At 41.2% G+C, this 18858-nt stretch overlaps 1 protein-coding gene across 5 annotated transcripts in view; it reads right to left on the reverse strand.

The window, feature by feature from the left end:
• The window catches only part of TBX5 (T-box transcription factor 5), a 476135-nt gene that overhangs the window by 252612 nt on the left and 204665 nt on the right, over window positions 1-18858 (reverse strand). For all 5 annotated transcript variants that reach the window (XM_085633551.1, XM_085633552.1, XM_085633550.1 and 2 more), the window contains one exon: window positions 8485-8632. In XM_085633551.1, coding sequence (XP_085489677.1) covers window positions 8485-8632 — 148 coding nt within the window. The remainder of the gene's footprint in view (window positions 1-8484; window positions 8633-18858) is intronic.

Raw genomic sequence — 18858 nt, forward strand, 5'->3', positions numbered from 1 at the left:
ATACCCATGTAGATTCTGTAAAGAACTTGAGGCTCAAGTTTGACAATAAAATGCCTTTTCATAACCAAAATACCTCTGTGGTAGGCTTGTGCTTTGGCAATTTATGTATGGCAAAGAAATTTCTGCATTTCCTCTCCATTTTGTCTAGATCACAGTGGTACTGACTTTGGTTATGTTCAGGTTGGACTATGCCACTGCATTGTATGAAGACCTGCCAAAATGTCTGTTGAGAAAATTTCAGACAGTTCAATATGCAAGGGGTAAGCTGGCCCTTGGCCTTCCTAGACAAGAGTACATTATGTTGCATCTGTATAATTTGGATTGACTTCTTGTGGAATAACTGATTCTTTTCAAGTCCTCTCTGTTAATGCACAGAGTGCTCCATCATTTAGGACCTGACTACCTACATGCCAGAATTGCCTACTACAACCCTGTAAGAGTGCTGCGTTCCTCCATGAACCATCTTGCCAGGATCCCAAGAGTTTGTCTGGCCAAATCTGGCAGACGTGTGTCTTCTTTCTTGGGCCCGGTGGGTTGGAATAATCTCCCGTCTGATTTGCGACAGATTAAAGATGAAGCTTTGTTTAAGATAAGTCTCAAGAAATGGCTCTTTACACAGTAAAAGGTTTTCAATCTTTCTCTTTGCTAGCATGGCTCTTTATGCAGTAGGGGATCTCTACCTCTGTTCTCTCTGACTATACCGTATAACATTTCTCTATGTCATCATTTTAAGCTGCTTTTAAAAGGTTTTCCTTTGGGCCTCACCCCAAAGCTGTGTTATTATACTTTATTCCTATGGAGTTTATTAGTTTTAACTTGTGACTTGCGATCATCTGCAAATCAAAGATAAATGATAAGAAAGGCCATACAATTATTTTATATGCTTCAATAGCTTCCCTGCTCAAGCTGGTATAGCGGGTTGTTAACTACACCATTGGTCTTCTCTGCCCCTTGGGCATCTCCTTGAGATGGAAGTCCTGTGATGATGGGCCATTTGGGCCAGCCTACAGTACAATTCAGTTAAACTTCAAATGCCAAAATACTGATGATGATGACCCTCATAAGGACACTCCAGTATATTTGGAAGGAGATTTTTCTTTTTAAGACCTTCTGCTGCTCATTGTTATGACTCTTTTTAAAAACATTATCCATACTACGGGCCGCATGGGGAACATCATGGCTCACATGAAGATACTATTTCAGTGTCTGTATCACTGGTAACTTAATTATGCCACATGTTGAACGAATATTATAGGAGATTCCCTGCAAATGGTCCAGTACAACATACTCTGGGGCGTTCTGAAACTTCAGGCGCAGTGTCTCTTCCTAAAATTCCTTTGGGACTCCAAAAACAAAAACAAAAACAAGCCCTGCCTTCCATTGCAATAAGAGATGACTGTATTGCGAGTGATATGAAGGAACAGCTGGGAGAAGGTGAGATTCCTCAGTACCCTGCAGGTTCTAGCCAGGAATTAGATGATTATATAGCTCTGTTGTCTGCTTCGGCCACACCATCATCTGCTAATTCACCTACAGTAGCATAAGAGTTTTTCATGAGCTCTTTGAGCGGGCTTTAAGCAATAGTACTTACCTTTACTAGTGAAACACACTGAATGTTTCCTGTATGATTTTAAAGATTGAGCTCGAAAACAGATCATTCTATTCCCATTGTAGATTACATTTTAGAGGAAGGATTGAAGCTCATGAAGACCCCAGCTTCGTTGTCAGCTGCTGTTCCTCTGCTGAATAAAAAGCATAATGCGCCAGAAAATTCATCTACATGTCTTATAGGTCATCTACCCCCTGACTCTGTTGTCAAGCAGGCAGCCCAAAGGCGGCCCAGAAACCCTTCTGCATCATGTTCAGCTCCTTCGGATAAGGAGGGTAGATGGCTAGATAACATTGGCAAGCGCTTTTCAGCTATGAAGGCAACTTCTATCAGAGCATCCTATGTGCTACCCATCTTAGGGAGATATGACCGACAAATGTGGTCCAACATATCAGTCCTCATAGAAATTATCATTCTCAATATGTGTCATATCAACAATATAGGGCCAATTAATCCTCCTCATATCCATAGCAACCTGACTTCCTCAGGCTGGGGGAAAAGCCCAAGACGCCTCCAAGCACCAGTGACAATTTGCAGGCACTAGTCACCTCAGTCTCAAATCAACTGCATCTAGGAAAACACCTTTCCAAATTTTACAATCAATGGAAGAGCATCTCTTCAAACAAATTGGTGTAAATGTGATACACCATGGCCACACCCCTGGAATTTATTCTGTTATCCTTCTCCATCTTTCTCGGCTGAAGTAGGAAATTTGTTTGTTTCTCTCTCCAAGAATGTGATAGAAGAAGTTCCATTAATACGTTGCAGCAAGGGCTTCTATTTCAACTTCTTCCTCATCCAAAAAAGTCAGGAAAATGGAGACAGGCAATGGATCTGAGGCTGTTGCACAAATACATAAAGTCACAACCTTTCAAAATGCTATCTATACAGGAGATTTTGTGACACCCTTGGATCTCCTACATGCATACTTTCATATTCCCATGCATGTGAAACATCAGATGTTTTGGAGGTTCAAGGTGGTAGGGTTGCAAAAAGGGAGGAACCGAGAGCTTTTGTACTGAGGTCCTGCACAGTGCTCCAAAGGTATGATCAACAAAATCGGGAGTGCAGTTCCTCTGGGAGAGAGGGGGGAAGAGCGATTAGTCTCTATAGAATGCCCTCACACACCTAGCAAGGTGTCATGCTTCATCATAGGGCTGTGCTCCTCGTCGGGCCGGCGCTGCAATGCCCGACGGGCTCCCGCGGAGGGGCTCTTTTTCGAGACAGCCGTATGGGTGCGTGGGGGTAGGTGCAACAAGTGTAGTGAGTGGTGGTGTAGTGGGTTAAAATAGGTATGGTATTGCCAATCAAGGAACAATTTTATTCTGGTGGTATACCAGCCTAATTAAAATCGGTGACCCCCGAGGGGATTATGATGCTCCCCAGGGAAGTAGAAAGGTCGACATGTTTCTTGCCCTATGCCCAGTACGGGTCAGTGGCAATTCTTCAGGACCATCTGAGAGAGTGCTCAAAAAAATAATATTCTCTACTACATAGTGGGTGATAGTAAAATTAGTACATCACCAAAGTGAGTCCATTGGGTCGCAAAGGGGGGTGGACCCACTGTTGCGAGACCCCCTGGGATACAGAAATTGCTGTACGGGTTCGTCTAAAAGCTGGAAAAAGGCTCTCCAAAATTTGGGCGTGCACACAGCCGTAATCCTACTGAGGCTTTGGCTTCCGTCGGGCATTGCAGCGCCGGCCCGACGAGGAGCACAGCCCTATGATGAAGCATGACACCTTGCTAGGTGTGTGAGGGCATTCTATAGAGACTAATCGCTCTCCCCCCCTCTCTCCCAGAGGAACTGCACTCCTGGTTTTGTTGATCAAGGTGGTAGGGTGCCATTACCAATTCAAAGTGCTTTCCTTGGGACTGCATACAGCTCGCTGAGAGTTCACAAAAAGCATGGCTTCTGTAGCGGCGTTATTAAGAAAAAATGGTCATCAGGTGTTCCCATACTTGGATGACTGGCTTATCAAGGGCCCCATATTCACATTGGCAGGAAGATCTACTTGGGCCTGTCTTTGGCTATTCAAAACCTTAAGTCTAAAGCTGAACAAGGAAAATGTATCCCTAGCTCCATCCAGATCGTTGGTTTTCCTGGGGACAATTCTGGATATGAACGTCTCCAAGCCATACCCAACTTCTGAAATAATTGAATGCATAACAGCAATAACAGCTTCTCTCTCAAGAAAAAAGTTCACTTCTGTTTGGACGTTCAAGTCAATGTTGGGAATTATGTTATCTTGCATTCTGTTAAGCCCAAAATGCCATCTGTGCATTAGACCCTTACAAGAGCAATTGTATGCACAATGGGTTCAAGCCCAGGGAACTTTCGAAGACACAATAATAACTATCCCAGCTCTGAAACTAGCGATGACTTGGTAGGGAAAAATAGGAAATATCTCTCAGGGCCTATCTTTTGTTCACGTGCAGACCCATCTCGTAATGACAACAAACACTTCCCTAGAGGGTTGTGGAGCTCAACTGCAGGACCTGAAAATGTACATAAAATTGTCTTTTCAAGAGGAAAAAATGCACATTAATCTTCTGGAATTGAGGGCTGTCCCCACCCTGGTAAGATCGTCCACTCTGGTAGCACCATCTTACCAGGGTGGGTAGAGGATGCCTATGATGAAGCATGACACAATATTGTGTGTGAAGCATCCTCTTCCATTAAGGATGGCCTCCTCCTAGACCATTCGTGAACTACAGTATTCACTTTTTCAGATCTTACCAAGATCTTTTTGCCCAGTTTATGGGTACAGGCGACCTACTTCTTTTGTGTTTATCGTGGAGAACGAATGGGCATATTTTCTGAACAGGACTGCAAAGCAGTACCACAAATGAGAGCTAAATCAGGAACAGTTACTCCAAAGTTTTCCGTCAGTGGGGAACCCCAAATTTAGATCTATTTGCAACTCTTCAGAACAAAAAATGTAATATAAGCAGGTTTCTGGGGAAATAAATTAATTTTAGCCTAGACAAAAATGCTTGCTTACACTTTTCCTTTGATTCCAAAAGTTCTTAGACAATTGAAGCAAGAGCCATGCCACCTTATTCTGATAGCTCCTGCTTGGCCAGGACAATACTGGTTCACAGAGCTTCTTCTCCTATCAGATTGTCTGCACATTCAGGTCAAAACTACGGAGAACCTCCTTTCCATGAACAAAGGCTGATTGTTCACCGGCAAATACAATCACTCAGCTTGTCAGCAAGGCTTCTCAGCACAAAGAATTTGTATCATCAGAAATACCAGAGGATTGTAAGACAATTCTTCAGCATTCTCGAATGGATGCACCATTACATGTTCTAAGGCGAAATGAAAGAGATTTTGTTTTTGGTGCATCAATAACAATCTGCATCCTCTAGTTTCACCTTACTTACTCTACCTGGCATATCAGGTCTAGCTCATTCCTCCATAAGAATTCAGCTGGCAGCTATTTCCAGATCTCGAAGACAAAGTGGGGAAGTCTTGTTGCGGTCCAATAGACTAATCGAGGAATTCATGAAAGGTCTTTATAGAGTTTATCCTCCTTTAAAGAATCCTCCATTGACATGGCAGCTAAATACAGTTCTGCCACAGCTCATGAGAAGCACTTTTTAACCTATCCATAAGGCAGACATAGACCTGGAACGTGGCCCTTCTGTTGGCCCTCACGTCTCCTAGGAGGATTAGTGAAATTCGAACTTTTATGATTAATGAATCTTACTTACAATTCAAGGATGACAGGGTCATACTAAGAACTAATCTTAAATTCAGTCCGAAAATGCCAACTTCATTTCACCTGAATGAGCCAATTGTGTTGACAGCATTTAAAAAAAATGCTTCATCCACAGCCAAAAGAGCCTTACATTCTCTGAATGTCAAATGAAGTTTAAAGTTTTATACAGATAGAACAAGGGCTTTTCGAAAATCAGACCAGCTTCTGATTTAATTTGGTCCGCCTAGAAACGGTCATGCTTTATCACAGAGCACTATAGCTAGTTCGATTTCTGCATCCATTTCTTTTTACCACAACAAAAGAGGAAACCCATTGACTCCAAAGGTTAAAGCATACTCTACAAGAAAAGTAGCTGCATCCACAGCCTTGTTTTCGGGAGTTTCATTATCGGACATTTGCAGGTCTTCGACATCTACTACTGTCCACACTTTCACAAAACATTGTCTTAATTCTTCACGGAAAGTGGATGCCACAGTTGGGCAGGCAGTGTTATGTCGCCTCTTTGAGTAAGGTACAGAAATCTTATTGTTATCCTATATAAATATGTTATGCAATGTCTTTAAAGCTTTATGTTTGAACTATGGAGTGGTTTGTCATACCCACCGCCTCTTTATCTTGGTGCTGCTTACTCATCTGATTCAAGCATGTGAACCTATGACAGATGCAATACAGGAGAAAAAAGTTAATTACCTGTACATTGTGGTTCTCCAGTATTGATGTCTTTCATAGATTTACATGCGACCCTCCATCCTTCCCTTTAGTGTTCACCACTCTGGATACCTCTAATAATTTTTTACTTTACACTTGTGCTTGAAATCTGAGGTGTGGTGCCTCTGCATGGGGACAGTGCTACAGGGTCTGGGTTCTGATTGGTTGAAGTTTGGTTCTCTTAAAACAATGTGAATTGGTTACCAATGTCGCTTGGCTTCTCTATGTGTTTTTCCTTGCTTAGGCATAGCACATATTATTAATATCGTGGGACTTCCACCATGACGAAGGGAAAGATTGAAACATGTGAATCTAAGAAAGATATCAATGCTGGAGAACTACTGTGTACAGGTAAGTAACTTTGTTTGTACACACAAACATAACTCATTAGTTGAGAATGGGTAAGCCCCACCTCAGGTAATCACAATCCTTGTGAGGGTGAACTTAAGTAACCTGAGCTCAATTTCCTGGTGGTTGTGGCACAGAGCAGACAGGTTTAACTTAGAGGCAATGTGTGAAGTATTAATGCAGGACCAAAACCAGTAATAAAGGCAAAATGCAAAATAATAATAATTCCAAAATGAATTAGAAAAATAGAGCAAAATGTAATAAACAAAATGGCAACAATCTCATAAGGGGAAATGCATTCTTAAAGTTTTAAATAAAATTAGCAACAAGAAGCACAAAGTGCGGACTGTAAATGGTTGCAGAAGCTTCCCTATGTAGAAAACCAGAGTACAGACTTAAATCCTAATACTGTATCCCGTGAATGGGATTAGTTAGAGAATAATTAAACAACTATTTTAAATTGTTATTAAATTCAATTTAATGATGAAGTCTGATTTCTAATAAATTGTAAGGAAAAGTAACTTTAGTATAGGTTTTAAAAAGGTGGAAAGTGCATCCCAGGAGCAAATAGGCTGACCTGAATGTGGATAGAGGATACCGCTTAACCTGACAGGTTATGCAGAGCGGGACTTTGAGCATCCTTTTTGACATTAGTGTCAAATCCTTCTTGAATGTGAACTCCTTTTTGACGGGTCTGCTGGGTTTTCATATATGGGGGTGCACATGAAAGGAAGAGAAACAGGACGGCAAAACAGTTCTTGTGTATCCACTGTTTGGTTGCTGGAAAGCCCTGCTTTCTTCTACCAGTTTTCTGGGTTTATTGGGTGTACCGTAGCTGCTTTAAACTGGATTGTAGTGTTTGATGTGGGAGGACACTAGGATTACCATAGTACACTCACACACACACCACAGCCCTAAGATCCTAAATATAGCGTGGCCAAAGCGTTTCATTATCTTGAAAATGCACCAATTGGGTAGGGTTAGCCCCCAGAACGTTTACCCCATTGGTTATTAAATGCTCAAGAGTCTTTCCCACCGACTAACTTGTACCAGACATAAATGTGGAATCTACAGGCACTGACTTAAGAACACTATTGGGCCTGTGGAAACTTAGAAGAGTTCTTTATATGCATTCTGAGAAGAGCCCTAACAGTCTGGATCTACTCTGCCTCTGGTACACAGAGCAAACAAGTGCACTCCGAGGGTCATAAGGCTGGCCTCCTGTTAAAGCTGCAAGGACACAACAGACTAGCTGAGGCCTAATACTGCAACTGCCCAGCTGATCAGTGGCACCTGGACCCTGCCGCTTGGCTTCTTCCTGCCACCTTGTGATTCTCTAAGTGCTTGTCTTGATTTCGGGGGGGGGGCGGGCTTTGAAAGAGTGCTTCTGTGGTGGAATGGAACTTAAAGGACTAACGTCAGAATGTAAAATCTTTGGCCAGGACAAACCTGGTTATTGTTTTCGGCTCGTACTCCGCAATGGTCAACGTAAAATTACCTCCGGGTTCCAGTCAGACATATATTTTTGAGATTGTTCTCAACAGCCCTTGGATTGATATGTTTTATGTAAAAAAGTACAGAATAACCACTGGTTCTGAAGAAAATACTCGCATTTTAATATTACATTGTACACACCACAAAATTGAAACTGACCTATTGTTGCTATTACCAACACATTCAACATAACACTCATTAGAATTACAGGATTTATCTTCGCCTGAAAAATAAACAAAATCTCAGAAAAATACTGGGTGAACTTTGTTGAAGTATACTCACATGTGACCTTAAATAGGACTGCAGAAGAACATGTACACATGGATTAATGTCACTGATGTTTATGTAAAGTAGATGTACGTGTTTAGACTACTTTATCGTGAACATTTGAAAACATCTCTGGACTCGAAGGGCCAGATGTATCAAAGGGTTTTACCCATTCTGTGTCTATGGGAAAACATGTTCATACATATGGCCCGAAGTATGGAAATATCTTGTATGCAAAGGTTTAAGGTTGTTTAGAATTTATTCATGCTGTCTGTCTACTTTGTGAAACTACAAAAAAAATACTTTTCAGATATGCTAATGAAGGTACTCACATGCCCAAATGGGTCCAGGTGGTTGTTGGTCAGTTTTAATTTTTGGAAAGATACAAGTTGTCGCATCCAGTGAGCCCCAGTAGCTGGTGAATCTGGATGAACATACAACCGCCCTGGCATGGCAGGCTCAGCTTTCCCTGTGACAGACCTATAATAAAGAAAATAAACATCAAAACTTTTATCTTGTCAGCTAAACAATCAAGGCATCGACTTAGTAGGTTTTGTTAGACAATATATCATCGTAAGAAATTAGACCAGGAGCTTGATAGATGTCTCACAAACATCTTGTATTGACTTCAGAAAAATAGCTGACTTTATTGTCCTTGCATATTCTGTCTTCCTGAACTTGCCTTATTTGTTTTCTGATCTAACCTTCAAAATGTGTGACAGCCATCGGTTTTCCAGGCATTTAAATAAAATGGACATGCATTTTCACATGTCCTACTGTCATTGTTGGAGAGGTGTATGGCATTGTTCTTCACTTCTAATTACTCTTTTGTTTATTTTCTATCTTGCAACTTTCGAAGAAAATTCTCGGTCAATATGTCTCTGGATTCTCAGTCAGAATTCACCTGAGAATCTACTTTTAAACTGAGGTGGGGAAATATAAAGTTATACAGCTATCACCATCCCAAACCAGAGAAAGCAGTTCTATCTTTCATGTTAGACACATCTCACGTACTTGACGCTAGAACTACCAATCAGATTATAGGTTGTAATTCTAATTCTAATTGCATTTATATAGCACTTACTATCCCTGACGAGGCATTAAAGCACCTTATGCCAGGCATTGAAGCGGTTTATGCCAGGCAGCACGCTACTTCCAGAACATAGGGCCCCATTAGGATGCCGCTACCCTAGCGCTGCTGGGACCAGCCGCCAGGGGTGCGGTGGTCCCCCACCGTCAATTAGGATGCGACTGCCACCATGGCGGTTGCATCCTGCATCTTTGACATTGTGGCGGGCGGTGCTGTAAGCAGCACCCGCCGCAAAGCCAAAGAAGCATGATGTGCATTGCCATGCACAACGTGACAGGCACCATGCGGTGCCTGCCACCTTGTACATGGCAATGAAGGGGGGTGCCATAGGTACCCCCCAAGTGCAGCCCCCCATCGCCCAGACCCCCCAGGGGCCCGCAACTGGTCCCCATAGTCATTTTCTGCATGCCTTTCCATGACAGCGTCTCCGCCATGGAAAGGCATACCCACCTCAACCACCATATTGCGGTCTTTTTCTGCCGGTTCGACGACGCTTGCCGACCGGCGGAACAGCGACGGACTTTCCGTGCACCGCGGTATCCTTCCCGCCATGGTAATATGGTGGGGGTAAATGTAGTTGTGCTGGTGGGCGGATCACCACCACCGGCCGGGCGGTGACGATCCGCCCGTCATCATGTTGGCTACTGGAATTAATCTGGTGCTCTCAATTAAACCATTCGGTGTAGTTACTTACATTTCTTTGTGGTAGATTAAATTAATAGGAATTCAGTGTGATCAATAATGGGGGTACTTGAGTTCATGCAGGTGGTTGGTGGGATTAGCACATGAGCTAGAAGTAATTCAGGGGTATTATTTACAAACAAGTTTGTTAGGATCTTTGAAATGAGGTGTGGGTAATTTGCAGTAATATAATCCATGAGATTAAGGCAAACACACATGATAGTAGGCTGTATGCGAAGTAAGAAAGCGTGAAAGGATGGCAAGTAGGAAAGTGTGATTGAAGGATAAAAGGAGAGGTGACAATCCGAAGTTTTAAGTCAAAGACGGACTTCATGCATGTATTTAGGAATATAAAGGAGGTTTTTTCAGATAGCATCCAATCTGAGGATGCCGAGACAAACAGTTGGTCACCCTGACCATGCCTGTAAACTGCCCTACTCTATATGGCTCTTAATTTTCTCAAACCGAATGCCAATAAAACCGATATTCTATTAAAAGTGGATCATTCGTCTATTCAGCCCAGTTCTTTAGATGTGCCCCATCAATCAAGGTCAAATCCTGTTTACCTTGACTTCCAACTTTCCATGCAACAACAGATTAAGGATGTCTCGTCATCTTTTTATTTTTAATTAGTTGAAAGTGACAAGAAATGTTCTAAATTCTTTACCCAGAACAGCTACATCTGCAACCAATTTCTGCATTTAAACTTTCTCTGAATGTTTACTGTAACATTGGCTATCCACGACTTACTGAAGTTTCTCTGTACTCAAAATGTTGCTGTTAATGTAGCATGTGTATTAAAGACACTGGTGATGTCACACATTCACAAGTCAAGTTACATTGGCCCTCAGGGTAGCAAAGAATAGTTTTTAAAGCTTGGCTGTGGTACTGAGAAATCTGCCCTTGCTTCATGCTTCAGGCACTCTAATTCGGTGAGGAGGTTACCAGAGGTGACTGCTCTAGAGAAGCAACAGTGGGGTGGGGAGGAGGGAAGAAGGGGTTTAAAAAAAATCACTTACCTGCTGGACGGCTGGCTGGCTGGCCAGCTTCCGCCTCTCCTCCAGCCTCTCCGTCCTCTTCCTGGCTTCTTCTCTGCCAACAGGAAGCAGGAAGCACCGAGGCTCCCCATAGCCAATCACAATGCTGCAATGCAGCGCTGTGATTGGTCTGAGCGCCGTGCTTCGGCGCTCAGCTAGGGAATGGGAGCCTGGGCATGTTCTCCACCCAGGCTGTAATGCAGCCTTGGTGGAGAAGATTCATGCTCACTTACATAGTGCACACCACTACTCCCCCTGCTTTGAGAGCAGAGCATATCCACCCGCCCTGCCAAGACACTGCAGCAGGAACAAATAAAATGATAAAAACGTCGAGTTATTATCATTTTATTTCTCCTTTTTTTTCACTGCGAAAAACAGTGGGACAACACTCCTGCGCCACTGCAGCTTACGCTTTGAATCTCAATTACTGTTCACTATACCACATGTTAAGAAGGTCGAGTTGGGAGGAGGGAGTATTAGCCTTTATTTTTAGAGCTTAACTCTGGAATAGTTTACCATTTGGAATCAAAGACATTATATTCTACTTGTCCTTTAGGATAGCTTTAAAAACCATTCTATTGTGTTGCTTTCCAGTTTGCTGTCTGCACGTTGCCATTTGTTTTGTTATTTGCAGCCAAGTTGCCCTTTTTGGGTAAAAGCTCTGCAAAAATGTTTGGAACTCCGTTTCTTTCCATTCCATAGCAGAATCTAACCTTTTTTTGCTTATCTTCAGTCCTTAATTCCTAAATGTTTCTGAAGATGGAAACTATGGGCCTGATTCTGATCTCCTTTGGAAGGCCTCCAAATCGGATTCAGCTTTGCCTAAACCGATCTGGAGCCCTTGTTTCTGACTGAATCATCCCAAGTTTCAAACGACCAAATACGATGCCTGGAAACCCTTAGCGCTGACCGAATCTGTTCGGGAAGGCATTCGGAGAGATAGAGCCTTAACCGATTCGTACAGCTCTATGGGCGAGGTTTTCAGAGCGAACAAGTACAATGAATGATTCAGACAGCCTTTCTAACTTGGGTTGCCCGGAATGAAAAGGTTGCCTAACCGAATCATATCCAGATACATTCAAATGCATTGTACTCATTCGTCGAACTCTCCCAATCCGAGTCATCCGGTAAGCATTCCGGACCCGAGTCATTGGGTATGCTTTCCGAACGAGTTCGGAATCGCACCCTATGTGTCTTCCAATGTACCTATTTCAGAAACTCAAAAACAAGGGTGTCTCAACGCATTCTTTCCATGTGTATTATCAAGATTCCCAACTTAACCTAATTGCAGAATGAGTTAAAAGTAAGTGAGACATGATAATGGACTATAGTGTGAAGGATACTCTAAGACACTCCATGCACTCTCAGGATCCAGAGACAACCAATACACCCTCTTTCTCTTCTTGGATAAAGAAGGACATAAACCAGCCTGATCATATTCCTATCACCCCTCATTGTATACACTTTCCTGGTGGATCATACTCAGTACAATGAACGAAGCCTTTGTCCAATGATATCTAAATAGATGTAGAATATCAGACATTTTCCGTAAAAAGTATGCCAATTAAATGCAGTGCTTAATTCGAATCAGTGGGGGCCAACGACACTCATTTTTAGGACCAACATTTATTTTCCTGATCAGACATTTCCTGAAAGCAAGAAAGAGAAAAACACACAAAGGGGGATAAGAAGGACTGGGTCCTGCTCGAAAGCGGGTATCGATTCTGACACTGCAATGCCCTATGTTAGAAGGTGGCCTAGGGGTGCCTGATCTAGAATTATATTTTGCAGCGGCTCAGTTTTAGTGGCCAATGAGATGGTTGGCACATGATCACATGGGAGAGCAGAGGTATGTGCTAGCTGAGCTTGACAGTAGGAGCCTGTTTCCATGGTTGTTTGAGCCCGAGGTGCCAGTGAAAGAGTTGAGTAGGTTACCACGCGTAGCTTAAGTGGTTTGGAATAGATGTATCCAACCCAGATGGACAGTGACCCCCTACGCACCGCAGCTTCCTCTTTGGAATATACCGGCCATGAAAGCATTATTGGATGTCCATGACCCAGCGCCATGGCGGCTGGGATCACCCATATATGATACTTGTTCAATGAGGAGTCTTGCAATCATTTCAAGGTTTACAAGACACATATGGACTTGCAGTGGGATCCTTCCTCACCTACCATGCACTTGTAATAATTATTAGGAGCGCATGGAACGCTGGTGGTAATGAACCCAAATCACACCAGGGGTTACAATGCTTTCTTACCCATGGGACAGGGTGCAGAGCAATATCTTTCTTTTACTCAGGGCTCCTAGCAGCAGGCATAGACCGTACACTACAGGGTAAACCCCACTGGGAGGAGGCCCTGGGAATAGAATTCACATCTAAGCAATGGATGATGCCACTGGAACATGTTAGCAGGTGTCGTGTAACAATCGTCTCAAATTCTCACAGTTCCATTATCTCGTATCTTACTCCGCTCCGGCTCAATTTGATGTTTACCAAGATACGTCCCACATGCCCATGGTGAGACATGCTGATGCTACATTTCTTTACTTATTGTATGGGAGTGCCCAACGCTCGTGTGAGTTTGGGTTCAAGTGCTGGACCACATATCCACAATAGGTGACATACAACTGACCCCGGACCCAGTGCTCTGCTTATTGCTTATTGCTTATTATTAAAGGCAACAAATGCACTAAACACCCCCTGAAACTGGTAGACCTTGCTCTGGCCTTATTCAAGAGATTGATCGCAATGACTTGGAAAGATGCACAACTACTCACAGTACTTAACTGGAATCAAGTGACACATAGAAGGGTGCTGGCTGAAGCGGATGCCATGGTGTCTGTTCAGCTCCGATGGGGTGGTGAAGGTGTGGCCACTCTTTGGGACACTTATGTTTTCGAATTGTTTGATAAAATAAATCCACCTCCCCCTTAATTCATTTCCTCAAAATGGGATGGCCCTGCTGATGGTCACACTGCCCGGTCAGTACAGATCTGCTCTGATACCATGGGACTTGGTACTTACACTTACAGACCCCTCATAATTTGATCTTATAACTCCTTAGTTCCATGTGGGTCATGGATATTGCATCATATGTTCCCTCTCCATACCTCCCCTCTCTCCACTGAGAGGTGGTCTTCAGCCAGAAGTTCATACAATTATTAGTTTGTTTTTGTTTCACACACACATTGCTTATCGTTCTTTGGACAAACTGTACGTGACACTCTATGAGACATTTTTAACTGACTTTTCAGTTAGGTTATGTTGTCATATTTGCTGAGCCTCCTTCATCACTTCTTCATACCGATTGCCACCAAGACAGTTTTAACGGTTATTTCTGGTATTGCTCTGATATATAGCCTGGGGATGTAATTTTTACTATACAATTTTTCTGCTCTGTTTATATCCTAAAATGCCAATAAAGATACTTAAATAAATGAGTAGAAGGAGGGAGACAGAATAACCACCACAAAGGAAGAAAGCAGGAACCTGCAAGAGCGAGAAAAAGGGGAAGGGGATGTCTGGTAGTGAATTGAAGAGGTGTGAGGTGGTCTGAAGATTACGCAGCCTTGCTGTTCAGCATGCTGACACTCAATGGCTCCGGACATTGGCTTCTGAGCAAAGTTTTGACACTGCCGCTCATTTTATTTACAAGTCAAGCCTTGATTACATGTTTCTTTCAATGCAAGCAAGTGTATAAATTACATGGGGAGAGACTAGACTGTACTTCGCTTAAGTCAGGTGATTATTAGGAAGGTTACAGTTAGATATCTCAGAACATTCAAGAATTTCTTTTTTTTTTATGTGAATCAAGAGCTGAATCTTAACAATCTTTTAAATTCTTATGATCTTAGTCATGCACACTGAATGGGCCGATATAAAAAGATAGAAAGCAAATCTAGCATGAGAAATTGGTGAAAAGAATTGCAAAATATATTACCTCTAGTATCTGATGCACACAAATCAGGTACATTACAATTCAATGTACGTATCAATAGAAATAGTACAAACCTAAAATTATAAACTGATGTGAACTGCAGGAGGGTTTGTGGAATACAATAGGGGCAACCTGCACACATGTTGCAGTTGTCCCTTACTAATGATTTTCTAGAAATCACTTTAAAGATAGCCTTGGGCATCCTGTTTGTTTTGCACCCAGATTTGTGCTACTTCAACTGAAAGATCTGACATTGAAAGTTATGATAAGGAAGAACTGCCTGCTATTTTGACAATGTTTAATGGCAGCCAAAAAGATGACCCTCTCTCTCTATCACAGTGGCACTGGGGAATTTGGAATAACTTGTCCTTGACTTACAACATAGCCAGCGATGATATCTGTCCACATGTAGCAACCTGCAGTAGATCTCTTTGTTGTGGGTCTTTTGACACCATGTCTGGCTAGGTTGTAATTCACTAAGCTATTTTATTTAGATGGGGTATGCCTAATCAATAGAAGGGGTAAATTATTTTGACCTAAACAAATGGAGAAATCCAAAGGACAAATGAACTAGTGACCATGATACAGAGTACTGAGGGAATTCTATTGTGTGTAAAGAGGTTTGGGGAAAAAGAGAGGTTAAGGTGTAACTTTGTAGGAACATGCATTTATTTTGCTTGGCGAGAATCGTCAAATCTGTGTCCTGATTTTGTAATTTGGTGAGACCCACTAAAACGAACTGAGGAAACAAATGAAATGCATTCTGATATGCGCATGAGACACAATTGCAAGTATTTATTGCAGCATGTAAATCGGTCATTGCATCAACACTAGAATTTCGGACTCATAGCTGGCAGCATTGTTTATGATTTAATGTGCAGCTATGGGCAATTATCTGGTTTTATATATAACAAAGGCACATGGGGACACCTTTGTTCACTGTTTGTGGCAACAAGAATACTGTTCTTATTATAACTACTCTATATTTATACTTGCAGTATATAACAACAAGCACGCTGTAAAATAATTACCAAAGTTCATGTGATCAAACAACATCACAAGAAATCCATAGCTGAGTTTTGCCTATTTATCATCAGTTTTTAAGAGCTTCTCTTTGGGGACCTAGAGTAGATTCAGGGTAAGTGTGATGGTATTTTCCTTATCCTTTCTTTTACAAACCCCATACAAACCTCACCTGGATCTTATTGTTCATCCTTTTTTACTTTAGCATTCAATCTATATGATGAAATCTGTTGTCTGAATTCTGTAGTTGAATTGTAGCTTTCTCACAACACGTTGCCCTTATTAGGTAATGCAATAACACTTAAAGTTTCAAAGGAAAAAAGTTTCTATCAATATTCCTGTTTTACATTTCTTGCTCATAGAATATCCTTGTGGAATCATTAAGCTAGGGGACTATTTTTTAATCATTTTGTCTGTTATTTCATGGAGCTAATTTGGTTATTTTTGCGCTGCTTGTTTTCTGACCTTGCACTTACATCACTCTCTTTACCTTATCGCCTCGTTTTTAACTTGAATTACTTTGTATTATCTTCTACCTTCCTATTCTATCTTCCTTGATAATTGTTTCATATTAAGGAAGTCATTTTATTAACTGTGCCATATCGCTAATTAGTTCCCTCTCTCCTATGTGTCTTTTTACACATGTGTGCTGGTTTCTCTATAACTTGAAAATTATGGAACATCTGTTATTTATTAATTTATTGAGGAGTTTCTTGAAGAGCTAAATTTTTTGTTTCGTTTGGTCTTGATCTTTCCCTGTTACATCTTGGTTCATCATTTTCCATGTTCAATATTCATGTGAATTTACCATCATTTAACTTTATACATTTATATTATTAACATTTAGCAACATGTTTCTATCTGAATAGAACATCCGAAAGAATAGTAGAGGTCTGTTGGGTTGAATTATCTTCCAAAGGCCACAACTAATGGGTATATCTTGTGTTGATCCGAAGGTGGATTAACAAACTTCGCTACTTATTTATTCCATCAAAGAAGTTTTAAGGCATGCACAAAGTAGGAAATTTCCCAAGGCCTCTACCTTCCAGAGGAAAGACAGGGAAACTTAGCTTTCTACTTGACCTCTGTCTATTCTACTTCTCTATCTGAACATGTCGACCTCTCTACTTACTGTTACCTCTAACTCTGTTCACAAAACCAGTGTCATTTTAAAGATTTTTGGGGTCTCGGACAAGATACATCTCAACTGTTTTTGTATGACTTTGTTCAAATGTTGCATCTAATTTAGTATTATTTAGCATCATGTGGACTTAAAATCTGTAATAAAATGGACATTTCTTCTGTACAGGGGCCCTTGAAATATGTTTAGCCTGGGGCACCCAAAATTCTAAAGATGACACTGTATTCCATCATGCAAATGATAGCATCATGTGTGGAAGAGTCGGACTATTCTAATTACTATAGTGATGCTTATTGGGCCATTCCCTACATCCTTCTGTTAGTTACTGAAGTCTCCTTCCAATAATGCAGCATAATTCTCAAGCAAAGTACTTTAAGATATGTATTAGATCGGTATGCGTTTAGAATGGTAGTTTACACATAAAGTGCGTTTTTTCCAATTCTTTTCTGTTCTCATGGGTCTTCAGTATGAAATCTTCGACTGATAAAGTGTGCAGAAAAAGTCCAGATGATAATGTCTTTTTAATCCCTTTTCGAAGAGTTTATTTAAACCCGGGTACAATTTCATTGCAGCTGATGTAATTTCCCATAATAGCTGGCATTTTATGTTATGTTTATTACGGAAATTGCCCATCAATATGTCATTTTGCCATTTCATGTAATTTAGATTTCATTTGGTAAAAATCCTATTGTAGTTTTTTGCAAAGAAAATTACTCAAGATTCACCCTGACTTAACCCTATTAAAATGGGATCTTACATTAGGAAACAGACAGAAATGTATTTGTAGGGATAAGGAAGAGTTCTTGTCGGCAGGATGAAGTGAATAACATGAACATCATCAATCTAATATGTGAGCTCTGTACACATTCATGCCAAATACAGGTTGCTTTGTTGTTGCTTCCAGGCAAAAAGGCAGACTCTTCTCAAAATAAAATCGAATTACTCACATTTGCTAGCATATCATCCTTAATTCTGTTCGGTCCAATAAGAATCTCTTGATTTTAGTTGTGGTTCTTCATATAGAAAGATTTAGGACCAGATGTACTAAACCTTTTAGCAGTCACGATCCCTGCTATTCACTAAATTAGGTGGTTAGCTACTGCTAGAAATGTTTGTACTATATACCACACCTATTGTAGGAGTTGGTAGACTGTGAAAACTCCAACAAATAAATATGTTTAGAAATGGATTATGAATCTCGATTTGGAAGTGGCGTATTGTGGGCAACCTTACAAAATTGCATTTCCTAGCCATATACATCAATTGTTTTCAACAGCAGTTGCAAACCATGGAACATTTACCAACCATCAAGTTGAGGCAGCAAATTCGCAAAAGTGTCCCCTTTGGGCCACATTTCCCTTGTAACTTGGGGTAAAAGTTTCAGGGGGAGTAGGCAGTGGTTCAGGGTTCCACTGGCAATTCTCACTGAAATGTTTGAAAAAGGAAACCTTTATTCAAAGGCAACACAGTTTCCATTAAGGAAATCAATATATTTTTTTAAAAAGTAAAAGTTTTCTTTATTTTTAAACAATCGCAGGTACAGTGATCTGCTGATGCTTCCAAGCCACCAACCTGGAGACTGTGGCCAGTTGAATTGACTTGCAATTTGTAACCTACCAAATGAATATTAATTAAGTATATCGGTATATCGGACTGCGCCCTGTTTTGTGGACCGACCTGTTAGTATATAGGTTGGTTCGCAAAATAAGTTTCTGGTTGAAAAAAGTATTACCTCAAATTGCAGCCCTTAGTTTCTTCCACATTGGCAGAAATAATCAAAATTCCTTCTTTT

Source organism: Triturus cristatus, chromosome 11, assembly GCF_964204655.1.
Source record: "Triturus cristatus chromosome 11, aTriCri1.1, whole genome shotgun sequence".
NCBI classification, from domain to species: domain Eukaryota; kingdom Metazoa; phylum Chordata; class Amphibia; order Caudata; family Salamandridae; genus Triturus; species Triturus cristatus.